This window comes from Mastigoproctus giganteus, chromosome 14, assembly GCF_048544385.1.
Source record: "Mastigoproctus giganteus isolate SK-2022 chromosome 14, ASM4854438v1, whole genome shotgun sequence".
Classification (NCBI taxonomy): domain Eukaryota; kingdom Metazoa; phylum Arthropoda; class Arachnida; order Uropygi; family Thelyphonidae; genus Mastigoproctus; species Mastigoproctus giganteus.
In genome coordinates, this window is record NC_143588.1 from 91559697 (window position 1) to 91575916 (window position 16220).

A 16220-nucleotide genomic window follows, 5' to 3' on the forward strand; every position below is an offset into this window, starting at 1 on the left:
CTTTCGAGCCTACAGGCCAGTAAGGCTCCTGGAGTTGATGGAATATACCCTATAATCTTAAGGGAGGTGGCAAGTGAGTGCATTGAACCATTAAGGCTAATTATGCGAGCATCACTAGACTCTGGGGAGATTCCCTTGGATTGGAAAAGTGCAAATGTATCTCCCATACATAAGGGTGGCTCTAAAAGTGAAGTTGGAAATTATCGACCTGTCAGTCTGACTTCAGTAGTAGGGAAAATCATGGAAGCAATGATCAAGGGTGGAATTCAGGATCATTTGGATTGAATTGAAATTCTCAAGGATACTCAGCATGGTTTTGTAAAGGGAAAATCATGTTTAACAAATCTGGTTCGCTATTTCGAAAGGGTCACTCACAAGCTGGATTTAGGGAATAATTTCAACATTGTTTATTTAGATTTCAGCAAAGCTTTTGACTCAGTCCCACATGAGCGGTTGCTTTATAAGCTGGAACAGGTTTGAATCACTGGGAAAATCCTTAGATGGATAGAAGGATGGCTTCAGGGCAGGAGGCAGAGGGTTGTGATAAATGGCTATTCCTCAGATTGGGTTGATGTAAGAAGTGGGGTTCCCCAAGGATCAGTATTAGCACCACTGTTGTTTTTAATTTTCATTAACGACATTGATGAAGGGATAGAGGGCTTGATGTCTAAATTTGCAGATGATGTTAAAATTGGTAGAGTGGTTAATGATCACTGTCAAGCTGAGCTTCTTCAGAGAGACCTAGATAGACTTCAGGAATGGTCAGAAAAATGGCAGCTATGCTTTAATCCAACAAAGTGTAAGGTATTACACCTGGGAAACAGTAATCCCAAAATAACTTATTCACTTGGTGGAGTTCGACTAAACCCAGTACTGGAGGAAAGGGACTTGGGTGTAACGATACGGTCAGACATGAAATTCTCTGAGCATTGTAAACAGGTCGCAAGGAAGGCCCATGGTGTCCTATCGATGATCTACCGAACTTTTGAAAGTAGAGATAGGGACGTGATAATCCCATTATATAAGGCTTTTGTTAGACCACACTTGGAATACTGTGTTCAAGTATGGAGACCGCACCTAAAGAAAGACATCAAGCTTCTTGAAAGGGTGCAAAGACGGGTAACTCGCCTGGTGAGATCGGCAAAAGGGCGTCCTTATGAAGGAAGACTTCGAATATGTGGGTTGCAGAGTTTGGAAACTAGACACCTTAGAGGAGATTTGATTGAGGTGTTTAAGGCTCTGAGAGGCATCAGTAAAATGAATGAGGAGGAAATTTTCAAGATTATAAGTGATGCTAGAACTAGGGGACATAAATTCAAGTTACGGGGGGAAATGTTTAGATTGGACTGCAGGAAGTTTTATTTTAGCCAGCGAGTTATAAATTACTGGAATAAGTTGCCTACATGGGTGGTAGAGGCTGACAGTTTGGGGAAATTCAAAGGTCATCTGGATAGTACTTTCGGGTCAGGGAAGCGCATACGACGATAGGTTTAATTTCATTTTTTTTGTTAATTATTATTATTTATTTATTTTTATCATTGTTTTCTTCATTTCTTTTTTGGCTGGTGCAGCATAAGCCATAGGCTTTCTTGCACCATGCGGCCGTTACTAATACTAAATACTAATACTAACAACCTCCCCACTTTCAGCAGCACCCTTTGGGAAACCACCACTGACATTTCTCTGGCTACAAGAAACACAGCCAGCTATATCTGTGACTGGAAGGTCCAAGATGATTGGATGACCTTGGATCACTGAACCATTACATTCAGGATCATGAAAAATCACAATAGACAACCCATTTCCAGAGTAATGCAACATAGATATGCAATAGAAAAAACAAACTGGGAGATGTTCAGGGGTGCCCTGCTGGAAGTGGTGGGACAGCAGCAGCAGAAATTCAAGCAAACTGAAAATCCAAACCTTCTTCAAAAAGAGATCACCATCACCACCTTATTAACACAAGTCTGCAGTGCTACAATTAAAAGGAAAAAACCTTCTCTGGGGCAGTGCCCTGGTGGAACGAGGAGCTTTGAAGGATGAGAAAGGAAGTACAAGCCAAACAGAAAGCGTACCAAAGGGCAAGAAGATCCTGGCCTGATGTGGAGGTCAAAGAACTTAAACAAGTATATCTAACAGCAAGAAATGTGTATACGGAAAGAATAAAGAAATCAAAGCAGAAATCCTGGGAGCAACTTGTCTCTTACACAGGAAATTTGGATCCCTGGGGGTGGTGAACAAAATCGCCACAAACAAATCCCCAGGGGGGGAAGTGAAAACTGCTATGGAAACCACACAGGGAAACCTAACTACCACCTGGAGGGACTCAGTCTCAAATATCTTAAACAACATTTTTCATCTGCACATTAATCCAAGAACAACCAAGCAGCATGATTACAAACCTATCAGACTGGACAAGTTGAGTTGCAGTTCACACAGGAAGAACTCCAAGCTGCCCCAGCTCTTATCAAGGGGGAAAAATGTCTGGGGCCACAACTTGTTTGAGCCTGAGATTATGAAGAAGGTTGTGGAGCTTGCCCCGGAGCTGTTGTTGCACCTATTCAATCTCTGCCTGCACACTGGCACCTTCCTGGATGACTGGAAAGTTTCAAATGTGAAACTGATCCTTAAAAATCCGACAAAACCACCGCATCTACCAAGTTCATACAGGCCCATCCGTATGCAGCAAGCTCCTAGAGCGTCTCCTCCATGTATGGATCCAAAGCCACTATGAGAAAGCAAACTTAGTATCACCAAACCAGTATGGCTTCAGACTGGGGTGTTCCACAGCTGATGCTCTACAGGCACTGCTCACTCAGACCCACCAAGTACACAGAAAATACTTCCTGATGATTGCAATAGATTTTGCAGGGGCATTCAACACCCTATGGTGACCGAGTGTCCTCCACATGCTCAGCCAAGCAAATGTACTGGACAATCTGTTCAATATTATGAAAATCAATATTATGAAAAGCTACCTCTCAAATAGGGTGATCACAGTAAATGCTCCTTATCAGAAACTCACAAGACAGATACACCGTGGCTGCCCCCAGGGCTCAGTCCTGGGGCTGACCTTATGAAACTTGGTGATGGACGAATTTCTACGCCTTGACCTCGGGGAGGTATGATCAAGCCTTCGTTGATGACCTCATCCTGATGATGGCTTCAAATTCCAGGACCCAGCTAGAAACCTTGGCAAACCATGTGCTCTAAATTCTCCAGGACTGAGCAAAAACACACTACCTGACCATATCACCATCAAAAACAAACTGTCTGCTTCTTAAAGGAACTCTCTGTATTACAAGACTGCCACAGATTAAAATTGGAAACAAGATCGTAAAGTTGTCGGAGCCACTCAAATATCTTGGAATAGTACTAGACAGAAACCTCTCTTTCCAAGTTCATCTCAAATACATCAGAACCAAAGTAAGAAACTATACTGCCATGGTTGCTAGGGTCTCCCATCAGAACTGGGGCCTCAGCAAGTGAACCCTCTCAGTGTATTGCAAGGCTATCTTCATTCTTGTGAATACGTATGCAGCCGGAGTTTGGTTTAGCAGGGCTACGACTGCAGTATTAGCATTAGTAGAGGCATATGATGCAAGAAAGCAAGCTTATTCAGCATCAGCCAAAAAAAAAAAAACACCACTCACATTTCACCCCTCCGTTCGTTCGAAATACCTGTCCAGCTGAGCCTTAAATTTGTTTAGGCTATCAACTTCAACAACAAGTGATGGAAGTCTGTTCCACCAACCAACTACCTGCTGGCTAAAGGCAAATTTCTGCACATCTATCCTACATCTGTCTTTCCTCAATTTGAATTTATGCCCTCTCAGGTGATTATTCTGAGCAAGAGGAAGAATCCCATCGGCATTGAGCATGCTCAAACCATTCAAGGCCTTATACACCTCTATCAGATCACCTCGCCAGTGCCTAGTCTCCAGACTCTGTAATTTGCAAAATTTAAGCCTTTCCTCGTAAGAGCAACCCTTTGTTCCATTCACTAATCTTGTTGCCAACAAATTAAACAAATGAATCCTGGATTCCACTCAGTGCACGGTCCTGCTCTCCATCTCTCATGCCTGCTGAACTGTGAGTACTCACACTCTCCGGGTCCTGGTGGGGGCCCTCCCCCTCGACCTGGAGGTGGTGAGAACAGGAATGCTGTATCATCTTTCTAAGGGCATGTCTCAGACCTGTTTGGGATCCGAGCTGAATCTAACCAACAACCAAAAAATGGAGAAGAGGAGGAGACTTCAAGCACACATGCAGCTGGTGTGGCAGGACCACTGGACAAATTCAACCAAGAGGGACATCACCAGGAGATTCATCCCAGATATTAGCAGAGTCTATCCAAAATCCCCGACATGGTTTTCTCTAGGCCTGTATGCTGCGTATTTGCTTACTGGCCATGGTGCAATAAAGGCGAACCTAACAGCCTTTGTCCTAGAAGAGAACCCAATGTGATCCTGTGGAGGAACTGAGGACTGGGATCACCTCGTGCATGAGTGCCCCTCTTTATGATGACCTCCGCTGCCGGCTCATCACAAAGCTGACGTATATACCAAAAGGCAAGGAAAACCACCTACTGGATACTAAGGAAGAGTTTTGAGCTCTCACCAACTACACACAGCAGCTTTTCTCAAGGAGAAGACAACTAATCGCAGCAACGTGATAACCCTCTCAACTAATTGAACCCCAGGACCCTGTGGTACTGGAACAAGGCAGGAAAAATTTTACCAGCATTACCATCGTCTGAACCACCATCCATGCTCCAAAGATGTCACCCACCAAAGACAACTACCAAGTGAAGAACAACTTGCCCAGGAACTACCACCGAAATGTTCCAAAACCTATGAATAGAGACAACCCACGAATTAAGACAACCTATAAAAGACAAAAGGTTCATATACTACTGGACTTGACTCTCACGGATGTGATCAATAACACAATCTTCTAGATGAAAATTGACAATGCCGCCAGCATGCCACTAGATGTCAGCTGCCATTCTTGGTCACCTGGCAGTCTGAACCAGGTGCCCTAACTCAGTTCACTTTAAACCCCCCCTCCACTGGTAGAGAGGGAGAAGGGACGAGTTTCTGTCTCCTCCCCCTCCCTGCCACCCCCTTTTCTCCTGGTGGGGCCAGTCACCTCTGACCTTTCTGGGGTTGCCTTCCCTATCATCTCCATACTTCTATCTGTTCCCCCCCTTTCTTCAGTCTTCACCCATACTCTAACTGAATATATGCTTTTTTTGAAGCCCTTGCCATTGAAATCTTAGGAAGTTAAGTGGCAGGGCCTGCCAGAGTATTTACTTCTAATGTGATTCCTCTATGCCTGACCTGCCTCCTCAAGGCAAAGTGTGGGCAACGGGGGGGGGGGGGGTCCCACTAATGGCTAAAAGGTCAGAGGAACAACACAGCATCACGCTACACAACATAAACATATACCTTACACTTTTTAAAATCTCTGACTTCACAGTGTTCTGTGTTTCACAAACAGAGTACACAGTATGGAGATGGAGGGAACCCTGGGCCATTAGACAATGAACACTTTACACTTTTACCACAGGACACCCTGCAACACTTTGTGGAGTTCATGCCAAGATGTGTATGAGCAGTATTATGGGCAAAAGGTGGCCCCATGGAGTATTAGATAAGTGTTGCTAATGCAAAGCCAACTCAGTGTATATCATCCTGTAAATAGTTCCATTATAACATTGATCTAGCTACCGATGCAGGCCCTCAGAGAGGAGGAGTTGCAGCTGGTAATAATTACATTGCTGTGTTATTCTATAATTACATGACTGTGTTATCCTATAATTACATGACTATGTTATTCTAAATTCTTCATTAAATGCATACCATAATTTACACAGTGAAATGTGTATTTCTCTTAATTTTTAAAGAATGTTAAATATTTTCTTTACTCTAATACTGTACTTTTTGATATGGTATAATTTTATTAGATACCTGTGAAATTCCACTTTTGGAGGGAGGACAAGTTATCTTTATCTATGGTCGTCGGATATATGAGGTAATATTACCACTTTAAGGGATGAGGGATGGCTTTAGATGTATGCAACTAAATACCCTTAATAGGATTTTGGATTTAGAGGTTACTAACAAATTAATAAGCTGCATGTAATATTTAAAATTTTATCATATATAAATAACAAATTATTATTATTTATTATTTTTTTGTTATTAACTAAAATAATATAAAGGGGCAATATCCTTTTAACTTAATTTCCTAAGGCAAAGATACACAAATCAACTAAATAATAATCATGTGACCGTTATGATATTTTTCTAAGGAAAATTCATATGGAAAGTCACAATGATATGGCTATCTAGCTATGCTTACTTACCAATAATAATTATTATATTTACAAATTATGTATCTAATATTATTTATTTATTTTTTTTATAATGATCCCAACAGAAATGACTGTTGAAACATATAATACTCCAGTACCGTATATAGGTTTTTGGTTGAGAAGGAAGATGAAAACTGTTTTATGAAATCAAGTACAGTGTACAGTCGGTCCTCGTATAACACGATAGTTGTGTTCCTAGAAACCCTCGTGCAATGCAAAATCGTGCAATATAAACAACAAGCCCTATGGAAAATATAGGGTTAGGTGCTGACCACCCAAGATTGGACACGCATTTTTAACCAAAACATTACCAAACACAATAAATAATCGTAATAAAACACTTACAGTTGAAAAATGTAAAATTAATAATTTAATCATTTAAATTTAGATTCTTACCTTAAAAGTAAATGAAGACAGCTTGAGGGAAAGGGCTGAAGCAGCGTAATTATGGGGAAAGTGGCGGCAGGTTGTCATCATTATTGGAACTGGGAGGTGGAGGAGATGCCGATGAAGACTTTGGACGAAATGTGGTCACGCCAGAACTAGAGGGCTGCGGCTCATTTTCTGTCTCTTTCTTGGGTGTTTTCATAAAAAAGACATCTAGTTTCTGTTGTTTTGCAATCTTCCTCCTTTCACAAAGCAGCTGCTTATATGGCTCCAAAGCAGACCGAATTGTATGAAGTGCTCTTCTGCTTCTTTCTGCATTATAATCGTTATCTTCTAGCCATTGCATACTTTTCTCAAATGAATTTAAAACTGAAAATAACTCTGAAGTAGAAAGCGGTTTTATGGTGGTGTTCAGGCATTCAACTTCGTCGTCTTTCTCATCTTCCACCTTCCCTCCAGCAACAAGTTGTTGCAGTTGTTCAGTTGAAAGTTCTTCTTCATGAGACTGAAGCAACTCTTCTAAATCATCTTCCTCCAATTCCTCAAAGCCAACCTGCTTTGCGAGGGCAACACAATGTGCTTTTAATTTAGGAAGCTCATTTACAGGATCAAAGCCTTAAAATCACGAATAAAATCTGGTAAAGGAGGCCGCCAAACACCATGTAAGCATTCTTTTGTCACTTCGTTCCAAGCCTCCACAATTATGTAAATTGCATTCTTAATGTTGAATCGCTTCCAGATGTCTTTAACTGTTGGTGCATTTTCGCCCTCTGTTTCTGCTATCAGCATCTTAAATGTCCGGCTTGTGTAATAGTGTTAAAAACAGCAATTACTTCTTGGTCAAGTGGCTGGATAAGAGATGTTGTGTTAGGCGGTAAAAACAGGATTTTGATGTTTGGTGACAGTTCAGCAAGGGTTGAAGGGTGACTTGGTGCATTGTCCAAAATAATTAAAATCTTAAAATCCAAATTTTTCTTTTTGCAGTAGCTTTGAAACACATCCTCAAACACATGTAGTAGAAGTTCAGTGAAGATCTGCCCTGTCATCCATTCTCTTCTGCTGTTCCTAAAGTAAACACCCAGGGTAGTCCTTGTGATCCCTTTTAACGCTCATGGATTGGCTGCATGATAAACAATAACAGGCTTCAGTTTCAAGTCACCACTTGCATTTGCTCATAACATAACGGTAAACCTATCCTTAGCAGCCTTGAAGCCTGAAGCTCGTGCTTCCTTTCTTGAGATATATGTTCGTGATGGCATTTTTTTCCAATACAGTCTGGTTTCATCAAAGTTGAAAATTTGGTCCAGTGTATAGCCCTCTTCCTCAATTAGTTTTTTCAGTATCGGCGGAAATGCCTTTGCTGCTGCTTCATCTGCACTCGCAGCTTCACCTGATAATTTCACATTATGGAAAGCGTGACGTTTCCTGAAATTGTTGAACCAGCCACTACTGGCAGTAAAGGAAGGCACTTCTTGAGTGTTTTCAGCTTTATTTCTGAGGTCTTCAAATATTGCCAATGCCTTTGCTTTTATCGTAAGCAAACTTGTTCCTGATCTGTTCTTTGTTTGATCTTCTATCCAAACAGATAAAAGACGTTCCATCTCTTCCAGTTCTTTGTGTCTTGATCTAACTGATTTTGTTACACTTTGTGTTGTTCCTGCTATGAAAGTTGCTTTTAATTTTTCTGCATTCTTTCTAATTGTTCTGAGCGTTTCCTCATTTAGGCCTGTAGCATGCACAATATCGCATGTTCTTTCATTCCGGTCCAAGCGTTTCACAATTTCATATTTTTCTTCTATTGATATTGCTTTTCTTTTTCTCTCTGAAGTATTTTCACCAGAACGCTTCCTTTTCATACTTTTTTTTCAAGTATTTTACTCATTTTTTTGAGAATAGAGCACAATTATAAAATGAACAAAAATGAGGAGGCAAGCTTGATATACATAAACGCACAGCAAACAAGTAGCAACTGAATAAACGATGCAACGCCTGTGTACAAACTGAATAAACAATGCAGTAAAGGCGGAAACACACTATTCTCACATATTACATGCTTATGTTTTACTAAAGCACATTTCTGGAGGTCACTACCATAAAACAATAAAAACAATTTGCAGTTTCCGTTTATTGGTGGTTCCTGCTAGTGGAGTCTGTTATAAACAGGTAGTAAAAGTCGAACTAATTACATTTGCAATAATACCGATACAGTAGCTGAAATTCTGTTGATTTTTACGTTATTATGTTAAATGTGTTTCCCCTTCCACGAAATCATAAAAACAAATTTTCAGAATCTTCTCTTCATTCCTACTGTGTTGTGTTGTGTTCAGTTGTGGTGATTCCGCTGCGTTCGACTACCATTTCTTGTAAACACAAAGGTGAATTGTGCATAAGCGAATTACGTTCATGTTATATGCGACATTGTTCCCCTATTTATAAATCGTGTATGATCGAATTCATGTAATGCAAACACGTGTTATACGAGGACAGACTGTACAGGAATGGTATTCCATGGCATTGTGGGAATAAAATTTGTTAAGAGTTAGGAATTAAATAATGTCAAAAGCAAAAATGACCATCCTTGGGCATTAGTGGTGGCATATGATGCAAGAAAGCAAGCTTGTACACCATCAGCCACCAGAAAAAACACACACACTTCCCATTTCATCTATCTATTGCTCCAAAAGTTTGTCCAGTTCCTCCTTGAATTTATTTAAGCTATCAACTTCCACACAGATGGAAGTTTGTTCCAGCAATCAATCACCCATTGACTAAATGCAAATTTCCACACATATTCTGCAACTATCTTTCCTCAAATTGAATTTATGCCCCGTCAAGCATGTAAGCTGAGCAAGTGGAAGAATTCCATTAGCATTGAGCCTGCTCAAACCATTCAAGGCCTTATACACCTCAATTAGATCACCTCGCAGGTGCCTAGTCTCTAGATGCTGCAATTTGCAGAGCTTAAGCCTTGCTGGTAAGAGCAGGCCTGATCATTGCCTTGAGTAATCACCTCCTTATCCCTGCTAGCAAAATTCCTGTATAATATACCCTCAAAAATATACCATCAAACAAAAAATAATCTTCTTACCTGACCATTCTTGAAGCCTGTTTAGCCGACCGGGCTAGCCGGGTGGGTAAAGTGCCTGCCTGGCAACCCAAAGGTCGCGGGTTCGATTCCCGCCTCGGGCTTGGATCAAAGTACTGCGAAAACCTTGGGAGGTGCATTATGGCCACAGAAGCCTATGAGCCAACAACTACCAAAAAAAAAAAAAAAAAAAGCCTGTTTAAGGCTTCAAGAATGGCCAGAAATGTGGCAACTACCATACTTCCCCATGTATAAGATGCACCTTAATTTTGGGGCCCGAAATTTGAAAAAAAATGTATTACATAAAGTTATTGAACTCAAGTTTTATTCATTATAAAATTCATACAACTCCTCATCACTGTCAAAACTATCATCTATTAGCTTGTCCTCATCTGTGTCTGATGATGAATCACTGTCTTCATATATTGCCTCTTCCTCAGTTCCATCTGTGGCATTTGAAATGCCACACTTCTTAAATGACTTGACAACGATCTCAATCTTGATATTATCCCAGGATCTTTTCACCCAGGTACAAACTTCTCCTATAGTTGGTTTCTTCACTCTTTCTGCTGGTGTCAAATTGTCCCCTGAAGACTTCATCCATTGGTTCCATTCGTCTCTCATGGCAGCTTTGAAGGGTTTGTTAATGCTGACATCAGGTGGTTGGAGCTGGGATGTCAAGCCTCCAGGTATGACGGCAAGTTTTGTTTTTTGCTCTGCAGCAATCTTCTTTGTGTTTTTTGTTATGTGTGCCCTGAACTGATCAAGCACCAATAGGGCAGACTTGCGTAAGAGCCCACCTGGTCTCCTGCTCCAAACTTTCTCAAACCAGATCTTCATACCATCCTAATCCATCAAACCCTTGTCATGAACGTGGACAATCACTCCTCGAGGAATGTCTTCTTTTGACATTGTTTTGCGTTTGAAAATCAGCATAGGAGGCAACTTGGTTCCGTCGGCACAACAAGCTAGAACAACTGTATAATGGCTCTTTTCATGTCCACTTGTCTTCACAGTTACAGTTTTTACCCCCTTCTTATCAACAGTTCTGTTACTTGGGATATCAAATTGAAAGGGGACTTCGTCCATATTTGCAATCTGTCCCAACTCAAACTGATGTGTCTTCCGACATCGAATGACAAAACGATGAAATTCAAGGACTTTCTGCTCATATCTTTCAGGCATCTTTTGGGCAAGTCTGGTGCATGTACGCATGCTTAGTCCATTCCATTTCATGAACCTGAAGCACCAATTGTGTCCTCCTTTGAAATCAGTAACTTCTTTTTCATCAGCAATTCTTCTTGCCTAATGCTGAACCATCTTTGTGGACACAGGAATTCCAATTGCTCTTTGCTCTTCAATCCATATCTTTAATTCCCTTTCTAAATCAGGCTATTTTGCTGACTTGCCTCTCATGGCTTTCTTCTGCTGTGGTGTTTTCAGTAGGGTTTCTTCTTCCCGTAGCCAGTCTCGATTGTTTTCTCAGTTGGAGGAGGAACAAACTTACATTCATCAGCACGATTTCCATTCACTTTTGCAAACTGGATCACTTTTAACTTGAATTCAGCACTGTGCGAAAATCTTTTCTGAGCCATTTCTGGGCAGAACGTGGCAAAACATAACCTAATATACCGGTAACAAGTTCGAAACAATGAGCGCAAAGACAAGTGTGAAAAAGCAGGAAATGCAAGTAAAAAAATCTACAACCACTGTATAAGACGCACCCAGTTTTTAGACCCCAAATGTTTTGAAAAAGGGTACGTCTTATACATGGGGAAATATGGTATATTTTAATTCTGAAAAGTGTAAGGTCTTACACTTGGGGAATAAAAATGCCAAAATAGCTTATACACTTGGTGGGGTTGAATTAAAAGCAATAGAGTAAGAAAGAGATCTGAGAGTTGTGATACTGGTAAATATGATGTTCTCTGAGAAATGTAAACAGGTGTCCAGGAAAGCCCATGGTGTCCTATTGATGATTTATCAAACAGTACCTTGTAGAGATCAGGGAAGTCATAATTCCACTGTATAAGACAATCGTATGACTCCACTTGGAATACTATGTCTAGGTATGGACACCTCACCTGAAAAAAAAAGACATCAAGCTTCTTGAAAGGGTCCAAAGATGGGCAAGCCACATAGTGAGATTTGCAAAAATGCAACTGTATGAAGAAAAACTTCAGTTATGTAATATATAGAGCTTGGTGACCAGGCACATCAGAAAGGACCTGATTGAGATCTACAAGGCTCTCAGAGGGGATAGTATTAGTAATGGCCATATAGTGCAAGGAAGGCTAAGACTTATGCTGCACCAGCCAACAAAAATAAGTAAAATAATAATATTAAATAAAATAAATAATTAATAAATAATAAAAGGAAAGTAAATAAACAACCTATGCATTTCCCTCCTCCCATAGGTAACTATCCAGCTGACCTTTGAATTTTCCCAAACTGTCAGCCTCTACCACCCACGTAGGTAACTTATTCCAGTAATTTATAACTCCCTGGTTAAAATAAAACTTCCTCCAATCCAGTATAACTAACCCCCCATAACTTGAATTTATGGCTCTTAGTTCTAAATCCATTTATAACCGTGAAAATTTCATCCTCATTCATTTTACTTCTCAGAGCCTTAAACACCTCAATCAAGTCTCCTCTAAGGTACCTAGTTTCCAAGCTGTGCAACCCACATATTTGAAGTCTTTCCGCATATGGAAGGCTTTTTTGCTGATCTCACCAGGCGAGTTACCTGTCTTTGGACCCTTTCAAGAAGCTCAATGTCTTTTTTTAGGTGTGGTCTCCGTACTTGAAATATTATTCCAAGGGTCTAACAATAGCCTTATATAATGGGATTATGATGTCCTTATCTCTACTAGCAAATGTTCAATAAATCTTCGATAGGACACCATGCAACCTGTGCACAATGCAGCCTTCCTTGCAACCTGGTACAATGCTTGGAGAACTTCGTGTCTGACTGTATCGTAACTCCAAAGTCCCTTTCTTCTACTACTGACTTTAGTTCAGCTCCACCAATTGTATAAGCTATTTTGGGGTTACCGTTCCCGAGGTGTAAGACTTTGCACTTTGCTGGATTAAAGCAGAGCTGGCACTTTTCTGATCAACCCTGAAGTCTATCTAGGTCACTCTGAAGAGGCTCTGCTTGGCGGTAATCATTAATTACTCTACCTATCTTTAAATCGTCTGCAAATTTACACCTCACCCTCTATCCCTTCATCAATGCTACTTAAGAAAATCAAAAACAACAGTGGTCCCAGTATTGAACTCTGGGGAACCTCACTTCTTACATTAACCCAATCTGAGGAATCATTTGTCACAACCCTCTGCCTCCTGCCCTGAAGCCATCCTGCTATCCATCTAAGGATTTTCCCTGTGATTCCAGCCTATTCCAGCTTATAAAGTAACTGCTCAGGTGGGACTGAGTCAAATGTTTTGCTGAAATTTAAATAAACAATGTCGAAATTATTCCCTAAATCTAGCTCATGAGTAATCCTGTCAAAATAGCTAACCAGATTTGTTAATTGTAATTTTCCCTTTATAAAAGCATGCTGTGTATCCTTCAGAATTCCATTTCTATCTAAATGATCCTGAAATCTACACTTGATCATTGCCCCCATGATTTTCCCTACTACTAAAGTTAGACTGACCAGTTGATAATTTTCCACTACACTCTTAAAACTGCCATTATGTATTGGAGATACGTTGGCACTTTTCCAATCCATTGGAATCTCCCCTGAGTCCAGTGATGATCTCATAAATGGTGCAATGCACTCACTTGCCGCCTCCTTTAAAATTATAGGGTATGTGCTATCAAACACAGGAGCCTTACTCGCCTATAGGCTCAAAAGTTTTTTCATTAAATAATCACGAATTTTCAATATCATTAATTACATATTTTCGAACTCCACTCCCATAATTTCTCATTGATACAAAGGGTTTTTCTTCTGTAAATATCAATGCAAAGTAACTGTTGAGTTCATCAGCTGGGGTATCTAATACTGTCCCACATCCATTACATAAGGTTCGATCTGGTTTGTCCTTCTCTTCTTTGCATTTATACATGTGAAGAATTCCTTATCCCCACTCTTTGCTCTCTTTGCCAGCGATTTCTCATAATCTGCCTTTGCCAGCCTAACTTTTCTGTGGCACTATTACAGATCATTTCATAGCCGTTATAGGTGTCAGTACTTTTTATTGCTCTGTAACTTTTCTATGCTTTCTTTTTCTGCTGAAGTAATCTGGCAACTTCATTATTCATTCAACTTGGAATCCTCCTCATTGAGTATTTTTTTAATGGTATATATGCATTCAAGGCTTCTGTGATTGATGTTTTAAAGATATACCATAAATCAATTGTATTTGTTCTCTGTGAGATATTACCCAATTAATAGAGGCCATGTAGCACCTTAAGCTGTCTTAATTTCCTTTCATGAAATTATAACCCATTCCTTTAACTACTGCTGCATCTCTCTTCATCATCTATCATTCCTGCTGAAAAATCTTGCATTTTGTGGTGGAATAATCTGCATTGCAATCTCAGTGGAGATTGGATCTTACCCAAGGATGCAATGTAATTTTAATTTCTATTTGATCGAAGTTTGTAAATTTGAGAAGTTTGTTCTTTAGAAGATACTGACACATTCAAAAACTTGCTGGTTAAGTTTATACTAAGTGGCCAACCAAATATTAAAAATCTTTGACATATTGAAGGCATTATTTATCTCTTGCAGAATAAAAGCTGCTAAAATTCACACTAACATTTTTTGAACCACCATGAAATGAGACCTTCTCTGTTTTTCATTCCATGCTTGCCACATTCAAAAAGGAAATACTTTTTTGAATTTAATGATCCAAAACTTGCACAATTTTTGGAACATTCATTGGTTATGTTAAAATGAGGTTAAATTAACAAATTTAAGTACCTCACCCAATGAAAATGGTGAAGTTACACATTGAAGAAAAGTTTTTTTCTCTTTGCAAAATTTTAACTGGTCATGGTATTCAAAATGAAACTGTTTAAAAATGAAATATTTCATATGTAATAAATAACTTGTAAATAAAAATGAGATGAATCATTCAATGAATTCAGATTTATGGAATGTATGTTTTTAAAAGATACAGCAATTTGGGAGGAGGTAGAAAATGTTTGAAAATATTACTGATATTGAATTCCAAATTGGCAGAAACTTATTTAATCAGTTTTCTTTGCTAAACATTTCATTTTAGAACTTCAGAAAGAAAGGATTGATGACTGGCTTAATAGATCTTGTTATGGTCTGTGGGCATTTTTTTTTTCTTTCTAACTATGTTATGTAAATTTAGCATAAGTTTAACATGTACATTTATAAGATGATTAGGACAGGAAGATGCTCAATAAAAATTTACAAAACTAATTTTAATCAATAAAATATAATTGACTAACACTTTTGGCACATGGTGTATTGCGATAACTGCTTATTTATTCCTGCGATATATTTAATTTTATAATAAATTAAAATATAATTAAAATAAAAAATATAATTATTTTTATAATAAATTAAACCATACGCTCTCTTTTGTAAATATTTACTTTTTTTCCTTTTTAAAGCCAAATTTGTTACCTAAGCATGGCAAAGTTTTGATTTTTTTTGCTCCTGAATTTTAGGCTTTAAAACTCATTTTTGCCTCGTGGTGTCAGCTGGCCATCTTACTGTTTGTGGATAATTGAAATGGAAAGTAACAGAAACATTTCTTTAACCTTGAGCAAAGGATATCATCATTCTTCTCTTTCTTGGTGATGCCTTTCTATTTCTGATTCTCTCTCTCTCTCTCTCTCTCTCTCTCTCTCTCTCTCTCTCTCTCTCTCTCTCTCTCTCTCTCTCTCTCTCTCTCTCTCTCTCTCAGGGTAACGACTCAGGGAATTTTTTTTGGCTGGTGCAGCATAAGCCTCAGGCTTCCTTGCACTATATGGCTAATAATAATAAATTATGTAAATAGCTAAATTATTATGGAGTATACTATTGTAAATTTTGTAATATTAGCAGATTTTTTCATTTCATTCACTTTTCCTCGTATACACTAGTCCAATATAAAACTTTACAACTACTAGCACGGTGTTACAACAGTATTGCTAAATATTTCTGTATAACCCTGTGTAATGGGCACATCCTGTTAATTTAAAGTACTAAATAAACCGTAACTCTCCTTTTTTTATTCTTTCTCTCAACATGCTCACTTTTGGATGATGCACATGAAGGGGTTTTTAATCCACCTGGGTGGGAAAAAACTCCTGTTTTTAAGAATAATTTTCTTTTGATTTGCCAAAGCTGGTAGCAGACATGTTAATTAATGCCATAAAGTTAGTATAAAATG

At 39.1% G+C, this 16220-nt stretch overlaps 1 protein-coding gene across 2 annotated transcripts in view; it reads left to right on the forward strand.

Moving 5' to 3' along the window:
* Positions 1–16220, forward strand: part of LOC150075350 (sushi, von Willebrand factor type A, EGF and pentraxin domain-containing protein 1-like) — a 253397-nt gene that overhangs the window by 167530 nt on the left and 69647 nt on the right. For both annotated transcript variants that reach the window (XM_090388279.1, XM_090388280.1), the window contains exon 12: positions 5969–6036. In XM_090388279.1, the coding sequence (XP_090244405.1) occupies positions 5969–6036 (68 nt within the window). The remainder of the gene's footprint in view (positions 1–5968; positions 6037–16220) is intronic.